We start from the raw sequence: 17951 nt of genomic DNA on the forward strand, positions 1-17951 counted from the left end.
ATAGATATACCTGTCAGCTAGGTTCTGGAAATATCTGAGTCATGGGTGGTTCTGACAGAGAAGGCAGTCCTTTTAGAGGCCTGCTCAAGAACCAATTTTCTCCTTTCTCCTTCCTAAGCTCTAAGAGGAAATTCTCTGAGTTCCTTGAGGTCAAGGACAGCATCTTTCCACATTCATATCTCCAGGACTCAACACTGAGACAGGCATAGGGTAAGTACTAATAATTGTGTCGGGAATAGAGGCTTCTGAATGTCTTTTGCTTTAAGCCTGAAATTCTACCAAATGGAGAATTCTTTTAATTAGAATAAAAATGGCTACTATTTATAGAACACACATGCCAGACACTGTGCTGGGTGCTTCACACATTACTTGAGGCAAGTCTTGCACAGTCACTTAGCAAGAACTACAGTGATGTCTCTGCTTCCTTCAGGGCCAGAGGTAACCACTCACTCTTTTAAGGAGAAGCAGAGGAGGTAACAGAAGCCATGAAAGGAAATCTATAATATCTAGAAATCAAGGGAGATGGTCTGAACAGAAGCCAAGGGCAGAAACTCTGAAGTCTGACTACGTGGACTCCAACCTCAGTTTAACCATTAGTTAAAAACATAACCAGAGGTAGGTCACTGGACCTGTAAAATGGCATAAAAACAGCAACTACCTCCCCAGGGTTGTTATGGGGCTTGAATAAGCTGATATGTATGTAAATTATGTAGAACGATGTGTAGCATGCAGTAACGTCAGGTTAACTGCTATCATTGCCATGTAAAGATGTGGGTTCCCCTCTGGGACAGGCTGACAGTGAGAAAGAACTTACCCAGATTCTCTGCCTTGTAGGTTATTTTGCTGGGCTGGCAGAAGGGCAGCGAGTAGTATTCATAAGGTAGCTGGGTTCGAGAGCTGGTGAGCTTCACTGCCTAGTGGGAGAAGAGAGGCTGTTGTTCCTCAGTTCAGAAACCCAGATGGCAGTTTCAATAATCCTCCCTGCCACCCACACATCGTTGGTACACTCAGTAATATTATCAAATAAGCAAACTAACTGCAGCAGATTACACTGTAGAATAATATGTACCATATGGTCGACAATTCTGAATTATCTAATGTTTCATTAGTTTTAGACTACATGATAGATTTTAAGATCACAACCAAATTCAATATATACTGAGGGTCTGATAGCCTTTGACTCTATAATTTCACTTCTGGGTGTCTTTCCTAAGGAAATAATTCCAAATGAGGATAAACCTTAGGAACAAAGAGGTTCACTCCTTCCTCATAACCCCAGTGCTCTCCTGCCTGCAGTTCCTCTAGCCTGTCTAGCTCTCTCCTGCCTCAGGTTCTGAGCCTGCTGTTTCTCCACATCTGACTCCACGCCTGTCTGGTTCCTTCGCACATTCACGTCCCAGCTTAAGGTTCCTCGTCTGGAAGTCCTTCCCTAACTAGCTCATCTAAGGGAGTCCCCCCAATTTGCTCTATTCCAACACATGTAGTTTCCTAGGTAACATATCTGATAAAACATATTTTGTTTACCTGTTGCTTTTAAAAAAAATCAGTCTCCCTCACTAGAATTTAAGTGGCTCCATGAAGGCAAGGACCTACAGAGCCAGGTGCACAGTAGCGCTCATTAAATGTTTGCTGAATGACTGAAGAAAGGAAAAAATGGGAAAACAAGTATAAGCCCCCACCACTTAATAAGCCATAATATACTCATTCAATGAAATATTATGCAACCATTAAAAACAAGGTTTCAGAAGACCATGAAGGAGAACGTTTAGGAAGTGATGCATGCACACAGAATATAGCTCTGAAAACGATGACAGTCATGGGCAATGCCAAACCATTGATCAACAGAACTGATCAAAATGTTGCAAAAAATAAATTCTGGTCCACATGCAAATGAAATTATCTTTGGTATTTAGAAACTACCCACCATTCCTCGTGCAACATCTAAAAAAGTAGAAATACTTTTTAGAATCCAGGTCCACAATCCTTATTTAAAATTCATTTGGTTTTAAAAGGACAGTATGGACAACATCCCCAGCTGGGTTTGGGGCAGTACCCATATTTAATGACTACTTGTGCACAGAAATGCAAAAATACTCTACATGGGATAAATAAAGTCAGACATTTCAGGTCAAGTCTTGTCTAGGAGGAGTTTAGAAAACTGGGTTTCCGAGGTTTTTAGATGTTGGACTAAGGGACTGAGGACTTCTATCAAGCATTTCATGAATTGCTTGTGCCACAATGGCCAATAAGTTACTGTCCCATCTTTATGTTCCCTTCGCCCCTCCCACCTCCAACCAAAGTGTACGCTCTTACATTCCTAGCCTGGCAGGACTGGAAGCCAGAGCCACCCTCTCCTCTCTATGCCACAACCTTTGCTCTGGAGAGGGGCTTTTGGCAGAAGCACTAGAAGGGTCCTGCCAAAGTTAAGAAATGGAATAGTTAAGAATTAACCCTCTCTTCCTCACCACAAGACCTTGGGCAAGGTCGTTTACTTCCCTGGGCCTTGGTTTCATTGTCTATAAAATACATAATAAATCTGTAAAAAAATACAAGTGGCTACCTCAGAGGGTACTTGGGGGGCATCTGAGTTAAGTCATGAATAATGCCTGGCATGTAAATAACCCTCAATAAATTTTACTTTAATTACTCCTTCTGAAAGTTACAAGTCTGACCTGGAGGAAGAGATATGCTCACAATAATGCGACATATGTAACATTGTGTTTCCTTGTTAATTACTGCTTAGTGGTAAATGCACTGTTTAAAAGAGATTTTATTTATTTATTTATTTTGAGTCACCAGAGGGAGGGGAAGAAGGAGAAAGAATCTGAAACATACTCCACGCTGAGCATGGAGCCTGATCCAGGGCTCGAACCAATCACCCTGAGATGACGGCCTGAGCCAAAATCAACCAACAAAGCCATCCAGATGCCCCTAAGTCAGATGCTTTTTAACAGCTATTTGTAAGACATATTTATCCACCCTGCCAGGCTATGTACTAGGAGCTGGTAACACAGCAGTGATTGGGACAGAGAAGATCCCAGCTCTTTTAGAACTTGGTTCCTAGCAATTTTCTTTCTTTTTTTAAACAAATGTATTATTTATATATTTATCCTCTTAACTGGTTAATTCCTACTGGATAATCACAAACTGCTTGTATGTGATGCCCCAAATAAGCACAACATGTAGCAATTTGTAATTTTGCTAATATGGTGGCAAAGGGGCATGTACCTGATGGCACATCTGTGTTTGTGACCCTGTATTCTGCTTCTCCTTTTGAACACTGCGACGCTCAGGAAAAGATAAACACTTGATTTTCATGTAATCTTACTGCTTTGGTTCTACAGACCAGTAAAGACATGGTTCATAACAACACAATAACGAGGCAGAAAAGTGTGTTTATTTTAAAAGCAGAATTTATTTTCATAACTTTATAAGTTTCGTTTACCCTTTTTACATAATCACTAAAGATGTGAAGGACTACTTAAAAATTTCAACTACACATTACTTTGCTGAGGTGAGAGAATGCCAAGGGTGCTATACTGTTAACACTGCACAGGAAAAAAACCAAAAAACAAAACCCAACCCAGAAAAATACCAAAGCATTAAGAGTGGTTTATATTTGGGTGACGACAGAGAAGAGTCCCTTTGGCTGGGAGCCCTTATTCAAGGTTACACCCCTTCCCTAGTGGCAGTCCATATCCAATGGCTGGTTCATGGAGGGATACAGAGAACCAGTCCTCTTGCCTCAATCTGGAACAACTCCAAAGGGCTGGCCATTCCAGTTCCAGAGCTCCCCACAGGCCTCTGTTGTATAGCTCAATGTCTCTCTCTGTCCAGTCCTGCTTCCCTCACTCCTTCCCAAGTGCTGACCCTGTGAGCCTACCCAGTAAAACGGCACCGTATCTCTCCCTTGGAGTTTGTGTCCTGGGAAACCAGATCCAAGAAGATCCACCACCAACTCCTCCCCCTGCTTGGGGCTCTAAGAATGCCACCAACACAGTGCACTGTTAAAGAGCCATTAATCAAGGTGCCAGCCCTGCTCACTTCCCGTAACCATATATTTTTTTAAATTTTTATTTATTTATGATAGTCACAGAGAGAGAGAGAGAGGCAGAGACACAGGCAGAGGGAGAAGCAGGCTCCATGCACCGGGAGCCTGATGTGGGATTCGATCCCGGGTCTCCAGGATTGCGCCCTGGGCCAAAGGCAGGCGCCAAACCGCTGCGCCACCCAGGGATCCCTCGTAACCATATTTTAAGTGACTCCTTCTCCACCTTTGCCAGTTGATTGATCCACGGTAGGCATCAAGCTTAAAAAGCAAAGGTGCCAGGGATCCCTGGATGGCTTGGCGGTTTAGCACCTGCCTTTGGCCCAGGGCGTGATCCTGGAGTCCCGGGATCGAGTCCCGCATCAGGCTCCCGGCATGGAGGCTGCTTCTCCCTCTGCCTGCGTCTTTGCCTGTCTCTCTGTCTCTCCATCATGAATAAATAAATAAATAAATAAATAAATAAATAAATAAATATTAAAAAAAAAAAAAAAAAAAGCAAAGGTGCCTGGTTGGATGGCTTCTCTCTTGCCTTAAATTGTTCATGCACCAGTATGCCTTACCTATGTATCACTGATTCTACTCTTTATTTGGATCTGACTCATTTCTAGGGAAATACATTTATTTAAGGAACTAATACTATATCACCATTAAAAATGGAAAACTGGGACAGCCCGGGTGGCTCAGTAGTTTAGCACACCTTCGGCCCAGAGCCTGATCCTGGAGACCCGGGATTGAGTCCCACGTTGGGCTCCCTGCATGGAGCCTGCTTCTCCCTCTGCCGGTGTCTCTGCCTTTCTCTCTCTCTCTCTCTCTCTCTCTCTCTCTCTCATGAATAAATAAATAAAATCTTAAAAAAAAAAAACAACAACGGAAAACCAACAGCAGCTGTAAAATCATGAGTTAAAGTAGCAGCTATATTTCTTAGTATACATTAAAAGAAAATAGGTATGAAGATAAAATAAATTTGTCAACTACTTAAAATCATTTCATATACTACCACTCAGACAGGCAGGATGCAGTCTGGAAAACTTGAACTGGAGCATCCAGCTGGTGGCAGAAGCTGCAAGTGAAAACAGAGGCCCTAATAGGCTGTGCGTGCGCAGACAATCTGAGTCATGCGGAGAGAAGCTGTGAACAGAAAGGAAGATGGAGCCAATGAAATAGGGAGGTGGGTTGAGACAGACAGACAGATAGATGTAACTAGAAACAGAGACACGTGTGAGGTTGAGAATGAGAAACACAGACATGGAAAGAACCAGAGCCAGAGCCAGAGCCAGACAGAGAGGGACACAGATCAAGAACACATTCACACGGGAAAACCTGTGGAGTGGGAGAGAGGGATGAAGAGGCAGGGCTCCTGGAACCATGGGCTCCTGAGGGCACTCCCCTTCCAGCAGCATAGCATGTAGCAAACCTGTTTTTTGCCAGTCACCGGCACTAGCTTTTGTTCTCCGCAAGCATGGGACAGACAGGACCATCTCACTGGGGTCCTCCAGCCAGACTGCCCAGCATAGAGGCTTCAACAGTCTGGAAATGCACCTACCTTGATTTCTACAGGGTCATTCTGGTGGAAGTTGATTGGTGCGACCCCAGGAACATAGAAGGCGCGTGTATCACATGTGAGAGAGAAAAGCAATAGGGACCACGGCAACCAATCCTGCTTGGAAGAAGAAAGATCATAGTTGGAATGGAGGAAAGTTGTAAATCTCTCTCTGAGGCAGATCAAGTCATAGCACCTTTGCACCTGCTTTAACTGACCCAGCCTCACCCACACTGTGTGTCACCTTCCAAATACCCCTGAGTCCCACAAGGCACTCCTTCTGCACTTCCAGAAATGAGTCACAAAGTGAGTGAAGTAATTACTACGGGGGCAAAAGGGAAGACTGCTATAGTAGCTGTGGCTTCCCACTTCCAGACCAATGTTCTTTTCACCACTACATGTTGTGTTGCTTTCCAACATAGCTAGCAGGAAACAAAGCTCCACAATATTCCACCGATTCCCTTTTCTCTATACAGGAATAGATTCACTTGGTCAGGAAGCTCCTATGTTACAAATATATTTTCCTATAAGCCATCCCCAGATTGTACTGACCCATCACTCGCCACACTCCTCCTGACTTAGCCCTAGCTATGCTGGCCTTCTTGCTGTCTCTAACCCTCAGGGCCATCACCCTGACCAGAATGCCTTTCCCAAAGACACCTGCGGGGCTAATCTCATCCCTTATTCATGTCTCTCTCAAATGTTAGGTCCTCAGAAAAGTCTTCACCGACAAGCCTATCTAAAACAGCACCCTCGGGACTCCCATTACCCATTTTCCACTCCCATACTTCATTTCTCTTCCTGGATTTATCTTCCTGACATATTCAACATGCATTTGTTTCTTTGTGCAGTCTGTCACCCTCTGCTTGAATGCGCTCTCTGTGGGAGCAGGGACTATGTGTCCCCACTGCCTGGCACTCAATAGGCACTCAGTAAATGACCTGCATGCAGGAGAGTCATCTGGGGATTAAAGGCAAGAAAGACCAGCTATGGGCAGCCCTGGTGGCTCAGCAGTTTAGCGTCGCCTTCAACCCAGGGCCTGATCCTGGAGACCCGGGATCGAGTCCCACGTCGCGTTCCCTGCATAGAGCCTGCTTCTCCCTCTGCCTGTGTCTCTGCCTCTCTCTCTCTCTCTGGAATAAATAAATAAAATATTTTGAAAGAAAGAAAAGAAGAAAGAAAGAAAAAGAAAGAAAAGAAAGAAAAGAAAGAAAAGAAAGAAAGAAAGAAAGAAAGACCATCTACGGGCCTCAAGAAACACACTCCATCAAAACCTCTCTTTCCCTTCATTCACATGTGTCAACCCCTCAGGGAATTAGAAGAGCTTCCCGATTCCCTCTCTCCACCTGGTGTGAAAAAGGAACTCTTATCCAGACACCTGGATCACGGACTCTCTCTATCCCCTATACTGGTACAGCACTTCAGACCCTCGTTTCCCCTCACTGGACACTGGTCATAGCCTTCTGATCACTTTGCCTCCACAGCCTCTCTATCCTTCAAGTTATTGCCATACACACACACAAGCGCACACACCAGCACACGTGTGCACTCGGATGACTTTTATTGGACTCAGTTTCATAAGGAATTAGAATCATTCATGGGGCCTGCCAAAAATGTAGACTCATCTCCATTTTTACCAACAGCACAAGCTAAGAAAAAATGGCTTTAATAGTTTAACATTCTGGGGCACCTGGGTGGCTCAGTCAGTTAAGCATCTGCCAGCTCAGGTCATGATCCCAGGGTCCTGGGATGGAGCCCCACATCAGGCTCCCAGCTCAGGGGGGAGCCCGCTTCTCCCTTTCCCTCTGCTGCCACTCCCCCTGCATGTACGCATTCTCTCTAATAAATAAAATTCTTTAAAAAAAAAAAAACGTTTAAGGTTCTGAGCTTGGTGTACTTTTCGTAGATACATAGCTTGGTCAAAGTCTTAAAAGTAATAAATTCAGAATGTTTCTCTCTTGATTTGCTAGGAATGTTTATAAGTGTCTGCCAGCTGATGTTCATTATGAAATAAGAAACAACAGTGCAGTAAAAACACTGAAAGATGACTAAGACATTGTATTCAGTAATCAAGAGGTCAGCACAACTCAGAGTAGGTAAAAGCAAGATCTTTAAAAGAAATGACAAGACTAGATGTTAGAAAATTATATCATGGGGTAAGATTCTATATAGGAAAAGAATACTTTCTCCATTCTGTCCCTTAAAAAAAACCTTTTCATTTTAAAATAAATTCAGATTTACAGAAGAGTTGCAATGATACTATGAGAATTCCCATATACTCTTGACCCAGTTTCCTCTAATGTTAACATCTCATATAACCACGAGTGGGCAAGGCTTTTAAAAAATAAACTAGCTTAGGGGCATCTGGGTGGCTCAGCTGGTTAAGCATCTGCCTTTTTTGGCTCAGGTCATGATCTTTGTTTGGGTCCTGGGATCGAGCCCTATGTCAGGTTCCCTGTTCAGTGGGGAGTCTGCTTCCCCCTCTCCTCCTGCCTGTCGTTCCCTCTACATGTGCTTTCTTTCTGAATAAATAAAATCTTTTTTTTAAATAAATAAGAAATAACCAGCTTTAAAAATGTTTTGAAAAAGTAGCACAATTATAGTAAATAATTCAAACACAGTACAAATAGGTATACCATGAAAAATAAATCTTCCTCCCACTTGGGCTCCCCACAGACAACTGCTAACACCAGTTCCTTGAAAATCCCTCTAGAGACATTTTATGTATTCACAAGGGGAAGGGCTTAGTAGTATGGGTTTGCCTTGAATGCAATAACAAAAACAGAATTTATTCTTTCTTTCTGTGATGGAAAGTCTACTGACTGTGGGCTGCCTCTAGCATCTGATTTCCTTTCGATCAGATTATTTCCTCCAACTGACCTGTTGTCAGAAGATTCTGGCCCACCCTCCCTGGAACCCTGTGCGAGGCCTCACTGGTCAGTCTTTAGAAATATGAGTGCTTTGAGTAAGAGAAATAAGCCCTATCCTCTTTCCCCTAATTCCTCTTGGTACCTGAATTCCAGTTAACTAAAATACAAGGAAAACAAATCCTGCAGTACTGGCATAAACTGCCACACAAATTTTGTTTTTTAAAAAAAACAACCCAACTCTGAATTTTTTTTTAAAGATTTTTATTTATTTGAGAGAGAGAGTGAGCGAGAGAGAAAACACACAAGCAGGGGGAACGGCAGAAGCAGAGAGAGAAGCAGGCTCCACACTGAGCAGGGAGCCTGACTTGGGGCTTGATCCCAGGGCCCTGAGATCATGACCTGAGCTGGAGGCAGACACTTGACTGAGCCACCAAGGCGCCCAAACTCTGAATTTTTGAAAGATGATGCAGAAAACAGACAATCCTCACACAAAGATACTACCAGTAAACCACAAATCAATTGATCTTAGAGCAAGGATCTAACAGATGAAAAATAGCAAAGGGTATTTTCTTAATGTGCTATAATCTTTGAATAATATAAGCTGACAACCAAAAAATTCAGAAGTCCAGTTTAGAAATGACTGCATCAAAATGACACTGTCGGGATCCCTGGGTGGCGCAGCGGTTTGGCGCCTGCCTTCGGCTCAGGGTGCGATCCTGGAGACCCGGGATCGAATCCCACATCGGGCTCCCGGTGCATGGAGCCTGCTTCTCCCTCTGCCTGTGTCTCTGCCCCCCCCCTTCTGAGTGACTATCATAAATAAATAAAAATTAAAAAAAAAGAAGACACTGTCAGTTTTATATATGAAAATGTCACTATTCAGATATTCTCATAGGGCTGGAGGGATAATTATTTAGAACACTCCTTAGGGGGGCAATATGGCACTCTATCAAAAGCCCCCCCAAGTGCATACTCTAACCTGCAATTCTACTTTGAGACATATTAAGAAAAATATGGCAAATACCCCAAAATGTACATAAAAGGATGTTCACTACAGCATTTATTTATTTTTTAAAAGATTTTATTTATTTATTTATTCATGAGAGACGCAGAGAGAGAGAGAGAGAGAGAGGGAGGGGCAGAGACACAGGCAGAGGGAGAAGCAGGCTCCATGCAGGGAGCCTGACGTGGGACTCGATCTCTGGACTCCAGGATCAGACCCTGGGCTCAAAGCGACACTAAACCCCCGAGCCACCTGGGCTGCCCCACCACAGCGTTATTTAAAATAGTGAAATCAGGGGCACCTGGGAAGCTCAGTTGGTTAAGTGTCCAACTCTTGATTTTGGCTCATGTCATGATCTCAGTCAGGGTCATGAGGTCGAGCCCTGCATTGGGCTCTGTGCTCAGCATAGGGTCTGCTTGAGATTCTCTCCCTCTGCCCCTCCTCCTCCTTCACATAAATGCATGCATGTTCTCTCACTCTCTAAAAAAACATGATAACATAAAGATTAATAAATAGTGGAATTGTTCACTGCCTTTATTATTTTTTTTAATTTTTATTTATTTATGATAGTCACACAGAGAGAGAGAGAGAGAGAGAGGCAGAGACACAGGAGGAGGGAGAAACAGGCTCCATGCACCGGGAGCCTGACGTGGGATTCGATCCCGGGTCTCCAGGATCGCGCCCCGGGCCGAAGGCAGGCGCTAAACCGCTGCGCCACCCAGGGATCCCTGTTCACTGCCTTTAATAGTAAAATATCCATTATTAGTGGAATGGGTTAAATTACGGTGTATCCACTTACCTATTCATGTACTCAAAATATTTCTTAAGTACAAATGTTTAAGCTTTAGATTTAAGTAGAAAGAGCAGGGGATAGAACACTGTATAGTAGGATCTGCCCTTTTTAAGACAGTTATCTTTGAGAAAAATGTTTAGCAGGCAAAAATGGGTTACCTGAGTGATGGACCTTCTTCCTTTCTGTATATCTCTATTTTCTAATTTTTCTTAGGGGGTTATAAAGCAATTTTATCATATCAGAAAAATAGTAAGATAAATCAGGCAAAAAACAACAAAAAAACAAAAACAAAAACAAAAAAACAAAAAACCCTCCATCATTCTAAACACCTAGGTTAGAGTAATTCTAGCTTGGTTTGGAAGGGCCTCCCTCCACCTGCTGGTCCCAAGATACCTTTCTATCAGCACCTTCTACCTTTCCCTTCTAAGCCTTCAGGAAGATCCTAAGATCATCTTGGCTTTTGGTAAGCATACTTGTCAAGTGAGGCTTCCTTCAAGCCTCAGCTCAAGCTGTTTTTGACACGTGCCATCACCCTATTCAAGTTCTCTCGACCCTTGAAGGCCCAGTGGAAATGTTTCTTCTTTCAAGAATGCCTCAGATCTCCACAAGGGGAATTATTCTTTTCCTTTTTTTCCCAAGGCACCTTGTAAATATCTCTATGATGTCACTTGAGGCAGAAGAATGGAAAATACCCAATACCCAACTGAACTTTCACAACTATACATGTTCAAGGATTAGTGTTTAAGTTAGACATATTTAAATATGCACTAATCTAAGGCATTACTGTAGTACATTTCATGTTGAATTACAGTCATTTAAGTTTCTGCCATCTATCTGCACTAATTGCTTGTCTAGCTTTGTTATGGGAGTACTCAAACAAATTAATAATAAACACCAACCAACCTCTGATCTAAAAAAAAATACAAAACTATCCACTCACACAAACTGAATGCCATAGTTTTTTTGTTAAGTTCTATGCCTAACTATGCTGGAACTCATGACCCTGAGATCAAGAGTCACATATTACACTGACTAAGCCAGCCAGGCACCCCTGAATACTTTGGTTCTTAATCTTTGTTGTGTCCCCTTGAGAATCTGATTTTTTTTAATCCTCAAATTTAAGGAGTGCTTGATACCTCCCACCTTTCCACCTCCCAGAACCTAGTTTGAGACTCCCTGAGAACATCTATTATCTCATACTCTATCTGTACATCTAGGATAGTGGTTCTCAATCCTGATGCATATTAGAATAACCTGGGAAGTAAATGTATTAAATTCTCAATCCAAACACAGAGAGTGGCTGAATGGATAAAAAAAATTAAGAACCAGGGATGTCTGGATGGCTCAGCAGTTGAGCATCTGCCTTCGGCTCAGGGCATAATCCCAGGGCCCAGGATCAAGTCTCACATCAGGGAGCCTGCTTCTCCCTCTGCCTGTGACTCTCATGAATAAATAAAGAAAATCTTAAAAAATAAAAAACAAAAAACCAGGATCCAGCGATTTGCTGTCTGCAAGAAATTCACCTTATATCTAATTGCACACATGCGCTGAAGATAAAAGGACAGAAAAAAGATATTCCATGTAAGTGGTAACCAAAAGAAAAAGCAGGGGTGGCTAAACTCATACCAGACAAAATAGACTTTCAGTTAAAAACTGTGTCTAGAGGGGATCCCTGGGTGGCGCAGCGGTTTGGCACCTGCCTTCAGCCCAGGGCCTGATCCTGGAGACCTGGGATCCAGTCCCACGTCGGGCTCCCTGCATGGAGCCTGCTTCTCCCTCTGCCTGTGTCTCTGCCTCTCTCTCTCTCTCTATATATATATATATATATATATGTCTATCATGAATAAATAAATTTAAAAAATCTAAATAAAAAAACTGTGTCTAGAAATAGAGAAAGTCATTATATAGTGACAAAAGAGTTGAAACAGTAAGATATAACAATTATATGCATACCTAACATCAGAGCACTAAAGGTATAAAGCCAATCAATACTGACAGATCTGAAGGGAGAAACTGACAGCAATACAGTAATAGTAGGGGATTTCAATACCCTATTTAAAATAACGGCTAGAACTTCCAGACAGAACATCAATAAATAGCTGACTCAAAAATCACTACAGACCAAATGGACATAACAGACATACATGGAACCTTCCACCTGATAGCAGAAGAATACACATTCTTCTCAGGTGCACACAGAACATTCTCCAGGACAGATTACATGGTAGGTTCACAAAATAAGTCTTAACAAACTTAAGATGACTGAAATCATTCCACGTACCTTTTCTGATCACAATGGAATGAAACCAGAAATCAATAACAAAACATGGGGAAAATGAAAATGCAAATATGTGAAAATTAAACAACACACTCTTGAACAATCATTGGGTCAAAGAGGAACTCAAATGGGAATTTAAGTACTTTAGACAAAAGAAAATAAAAATACAACATACCAAAACTTACAGAATGCAACAAAAGCAGTACTAGAAGTAAACAACTACATTAAAAAAAAAAAAGATCCCCCCATATCCAACTTTACACATTAAGAGGTCAGAAAAATAACAAATGAAGCCCAAAGTTAGCAGAAGAAAGGAAATAATAAAGATTAGGCAGAAATCAATGAAAAGGAGAATTTTAAAAATAGAAAAACAAAACAAAACAAAACAAAATCAAAAAACCCTGGGCAGCCCCGGTGGCCCAGCGGTTTAGTGCCGCCTTTGGCCCGGGTGTGATGATCCTGGAGACCCAGGATCAAGTCCCACATCGGGCTCCCTGCATGGAGCCTGCTTCTCCCTCTGCCTGCCTGCCTGCCTGTCTCTCTCTCTCTTTCTCTCTGTCATGAATAAATAAATAAAATTTTAAAAAAGAGAGGAAAAAAGAAAAAAGTCCCTATAACAGAAGTTGGTTTTTTGAAAAGATAAAAATTGACAAACTAAATGAAATGAAATAAAATTTAGCAGCACCAACAAGAGAAAAAGAGAGGGAAGGCTAACAAGTAGTTCAGAAATAAAAAGGATTATAATCAATTATACATCAACAAACTGCATAACTTAGAAAAAATGGGTAAATTCCTAGCAACACATAACCCCCAAAACTGAATCAAGAACAAAACATCGAAGCAGACCAATAAAAATGGGGGATTGAATCAATAATCAAAGACCTCCCTTTGGGATCCTCAGGTGGCTCAACAGTTTGGCACCTGCCTTTGGCTCAGGGTGTGATCCTGGAGTCCCGAGATCGAGTCCCACATTGGGATCCCTGCATGGAGCCTGCTTCTCCCTCTGCCTGTGTCTCTGCCTCTCTCTATGTCTATCATGAATAAAAAAAAAAAATCTTAAAAAAAAAAAAAAAAAGACCTCCCTTCACAGGTGAGTTCTTCCAAATGTTCAATAAAGAATTAATACTAATCCTTTTTAAACTCTTCCAAAAATGAGAGAGGGAATACTTCTAAACTCATTTTATGAGGTAAGCATCACTCTGATACCAAAACAAGACAAAGATACCACAAGAAAACTATAGGCCAATATCCTTGATTACCACAGATGCAAAAATTCTCAGTAAAATACTAGCACACTGATTTTTTTTTTAAAAGATTTTATTTATTTATTCATGGGAGACACAGGCAGAGGGAGAAGCAGGCTCCACGCAGGGAGCATGATGTGAGACTCAATCCTGGGACCCCAGGATCATGCCCTGAGCCAAAGGCAGATGCTCAACCACTGACCCACCCAGGTATCCCTAGCACACTGATCTTAACAGCACATTTAAAGGAGCATACACCAAAATCCAGTGGGATTTATCCCTGGGATGCAAGGATGATTCAACATATACAAATCAATCAGTGTGATACGCCACAATAAAATGAAAGAAAAAAACCCACATGATCATCTCAATAGACACAGTAGAAGAATATGACAAAGTTCAATATCCACTCATGATTTAAATTCTCAACATAAAAGGTATAAAATGAACTTACTTCAACACAATAAAGGCTATGCCATATATGAAAAGCCCACAGTTAACATCCTTATTTCTTGCTAATCAAAAATATATGTGTTCTGACCTTCCACTCCCAGAAACCCAGACATCAGACTTTTTTGCCTTTTCTAATATGTGATTTGAAGCCAGGGCAGAGGATTACAATCTCCTGTTGTCATCAAGCCAATTAAATCTAAGAAGTTGCTCCAGTTCTACCTTCTTCGAAACAGAATCCTCCAATCTTAGGAGAGAGATGCTGCCCCAGACAACTGAAGGGCTCCCTGAGAGCTTAGGTTGCAGAGAGATGAAAAGCAAATCCTGAAAGACTTCAACATGCTTCTGTTTCAAAGTCTCAAACCAATAGCACAAACACACACACACACACACAAACCAAAACCAAAGGAAAAGACACAACAATGAGGATAATACTCACCCTACTGGAAAACAACACTAAAAAGCAACAAGAAGCCATAGAGGCACTGAGCACTAGCCAAGTAAGTACAAGGCACTGTGGTACCCAGTCCTTTCCACTCCCTACTTTGTGCTTGCACCATTCCCACAATGACAACTGCCTGGGGATTTCTGTCACCATTTCATGGATGACTGCTAGTTAACCTGAGATCCAGAGATGAAATAACTTGCCTGAGGTCAGATGGCAGAGGAACAGATATGCTCTTTCCAGGCAAGTGAGCTGCCTTAAAAGACAAAGAGCATGTAACGATGATCCTGATATAATGGCATCTAACACTGAATGATGACTATGTTCTATGAAATATTAAAATATAGAGCTATCCAAATTAGTACTGGAGAAGACAGAAAAGACTTATACAAACTGAAATAGAAGTGTTGGAAGCAAACTTTTAAAGATTTTATTTATTTTTTAGAGAAGAAGGGAGAGAGAAAGAGAATCTCAAGCAGACCCCATGCCCAGCAGAGCCCAACATGGGGCTCAATCTCACAACCCAGAGATCTGGACCTGGGCCAAAATCAAGAATTGGAGCTTAACTGACTGAGCCATCCAGGCACCCCAATAAACTTTTATATAATCTTGACATGGAAAGTTTCCTAAGAATGAAACAAAATCCAGAAATTATAAAGAAAAAGGATATATGGAAGAAGGAAGAAAAATTTTTAAATATATACATTATAAATAAAGAAAACACTATTTGGGTAAAAATATTTACTACACATCTGACAAAGGACTAATTTCTTCAGTATACCAAGAGCTCGTATAAACCAATCAAGGACAAATAACCCAGAAGAATATAAATGGCAGTTAAGAAAAAAGGAAAAGTTCAAAACGCCAAACACAGAAAGATGGTCAACATCATTCATAATTTTAAAAATGCAAATCAAAATAATGACATCTGATTTTTTACCTATTGGGGATCAAAAAGCTTTAAAAAATCTGAATACACTAGATATAGGTAAACTGAGGAGGGCAATTTAGTTCTCTAGACCCTAAAATTTATATGGAAACACAAAGGACCCAGAACATCCAAAACAACTTTTAAAAATAACAAATTCTAACCTTATTCTATTTCTTTTTTTTTCCCTTATTCTATTTCTACACTTACTGATTTTCAACAAATTGCCAAGGCAACTCAATAAAGATAGTTTTGTGTGTTTTTTTTTAAGATTTTATTTATTTATTCATGAGAGACACAGAGAGAGAGAGAGAGAGAGAGAGAGAGACAGAGAGAGACAGAGAGAGACAGAGACACAGGCAGAGGGAGAAGCAGGCTCCATGCCGGGAGCCCAACATGGGACTCGTGGGACTCGATCCCTGGGCCCCAGGATCACACCCCTGGCCAAAGGCGGTGCTAAACTGCTGAGCCACCCGGGCTGCCCAAGAAAGGATAGTTTTTTAACAAATGGTTCTTGGGACATTTAGGTAGCCACGTGCAAAAGGAACCTCACACCATACACAAAAATTAACTCAAAATGTTTCTTAGACACGAATAGAAAAGCAAAAACTATAAAACTTCTAGAATAATAGGTATGAGAAAATCTTTGTGACCCTGAATTCAGCAAAGATGTCAGATACAACACCAACAGCACAATCCATATCTGAAAAATTGATAAAATAGATTTCATCAAAATTTAAAACTTTTACACTTCAAAAGCTATCATTAAGGAAATTAAAGACATGGACCTAGAGGGCATTATGCTAACTGAAATAAGTCAAACAATGACAAATATCCTATGATTTAATTATATGTAGAACCTAAACAACAAAACAAATGAACAAAACAGAAACAGAATCTTAACAGAATAAACCAATGGTTCCAGAGGAGATGGGATGGGAGGATGGGCAAAATAGATGAAGGAGATTAAGAGGCACAAACTTCTAGTTATAAAATAAGTTAAGTCGTGAGGATGTAAAGTACAGCACAGGGAATACAGTCAGGAATACTGTAATACAGTCAAGAGGATAACTACACTGACAATGGTAAAATGACAATGGTGTTTTATAATGTATAGAAAATATCAATTCCCAAGTTGTACAACTGAAACTAATATATAGAATGTGAACTATACTTCAATTTTGAATTAAAAGAATAAATAAAATGAAAGGTCACAGACTAGAAGAAAAATCTTTGTGAATCACATATCTGATAGAGAACTTCTATTCAGAATACATAAAGAATTCTTTTAACTTCACGATAAAATATACAACCCAATTTTAAAAATGGGCAAAAGACCTGTATAGGGGATCCCTGGGTGGCTCAGTGGTTTAGCACCTGCCTTCGGCCCAGGGCGTGATCCTGGAGCCCTGGGATCGAGTCCCACATCAGGCTCCCTGCATGGAGCCTGCTTCTCCCTCTGCCTGTGTCTCTGCCTTTCTCTGTGTGTCTCTCATGAATAAATAAATAAATAAATCTTAAAAAAAAAAAAAAAAGACCTGTATATATATTTCACCAAAGAGGATATTATACAACTGGCTAATAAGAACACGAGAAGATGTTCAATATCATTTGTCATTAGGGAAAAGTGAACCAAAACCACAATGAGGGACACCATACATCCATAAGAATGGCTAACCTCAAAGACACAGACGATGACAAATGTGGACGAAGATGTGGAGAAACTGTAAAACCCTCGTATACTGATGGGAATGTAAAATGGTACAGCCACAGGAAAGTTTGGCAGTATCTTTAAAAAGTTAAACATAAACTTACCACGCTATCTGGCAATTCCAATCCTAGGCATTTACCCAAGAGAAAATGAAATAGTTATCCATACAAAGACTTGTACATGAATGTTCCTAATAGCTTTGATCACAAAAGTCCAATGCTGGAAACAATCCAAACACCCATCAATTGGTGAAGGAAGGAAATGTAGTACAATCATGCAATGGAATAGTATTCAGCAATAAAAAGGAGTTAACTCCCAATTCCTGCGACATTGATGAACCCCATAAACGTTATGCTAAGTTAAAGCCAGATGCAAAAGTCTACATGGTGTATGGTTCTACTTATGGGAAATGCCCAAGAAAGGCAAATCTAGAGACGGAAAGATCAGGTTGGCTGGTGTGGGAGCAGGGACTGACTCCAAGTGTAAACTCCTTGGCTCTAAGGAAACCTACTGGGGTGACAGAAATAATCTAAACTTCGTGTCATTGGGATGATGGTTGCACACGTCTACACATTCACTAAAACTCATTGAACTATACACTTAGAATCAGTTATTTTACGGTGTTAAATGGCACCTTTATA

The 17951-nt window shown here is 41.1% G+C and overlaps 1 protein-coding gene across 1 annotated transcript in view; it reads right to left on the reverse strand.

Annotated features, from left to right (window-relative positions):
* TM9SF4 (transmembrane 9 superfamily member 4) overlaps positions 1-17951 on the reverse strand; it is a 51704-nt gene that overhangs the window by 24408 nt on the left and 9345 nt on the right. Inside the window, exons 2-3 of the mRNA XM_025986155.2 lie at positions 5592-5705; positions 815-914 (exon numbers count right to left, since the gene is read on the reverse strand). Of these exons, the coding sequence (XP_025841940.1) occupies positions 815-914; positions 5592-5705 (214 nt within the window). The remainder of the gene's footprint in view (positions 1-814; positions 915-5591; positions 5706-17951) is intronic.

The sequence above is a fragment of the Vulpes vulpes genome, chromosome 14 (assembly GCF_048418805.1).
Source record: "Vulpes vulpes isolate BD-2025 chromosome 14, VulVul3, whole genome shotgun sequence".
Lineage (NCBI taxonomy): Eukaryota > Metazoa > Chordata > Mammalia > Carnivora > Canidae > Vulpes > Vulpes vulpes.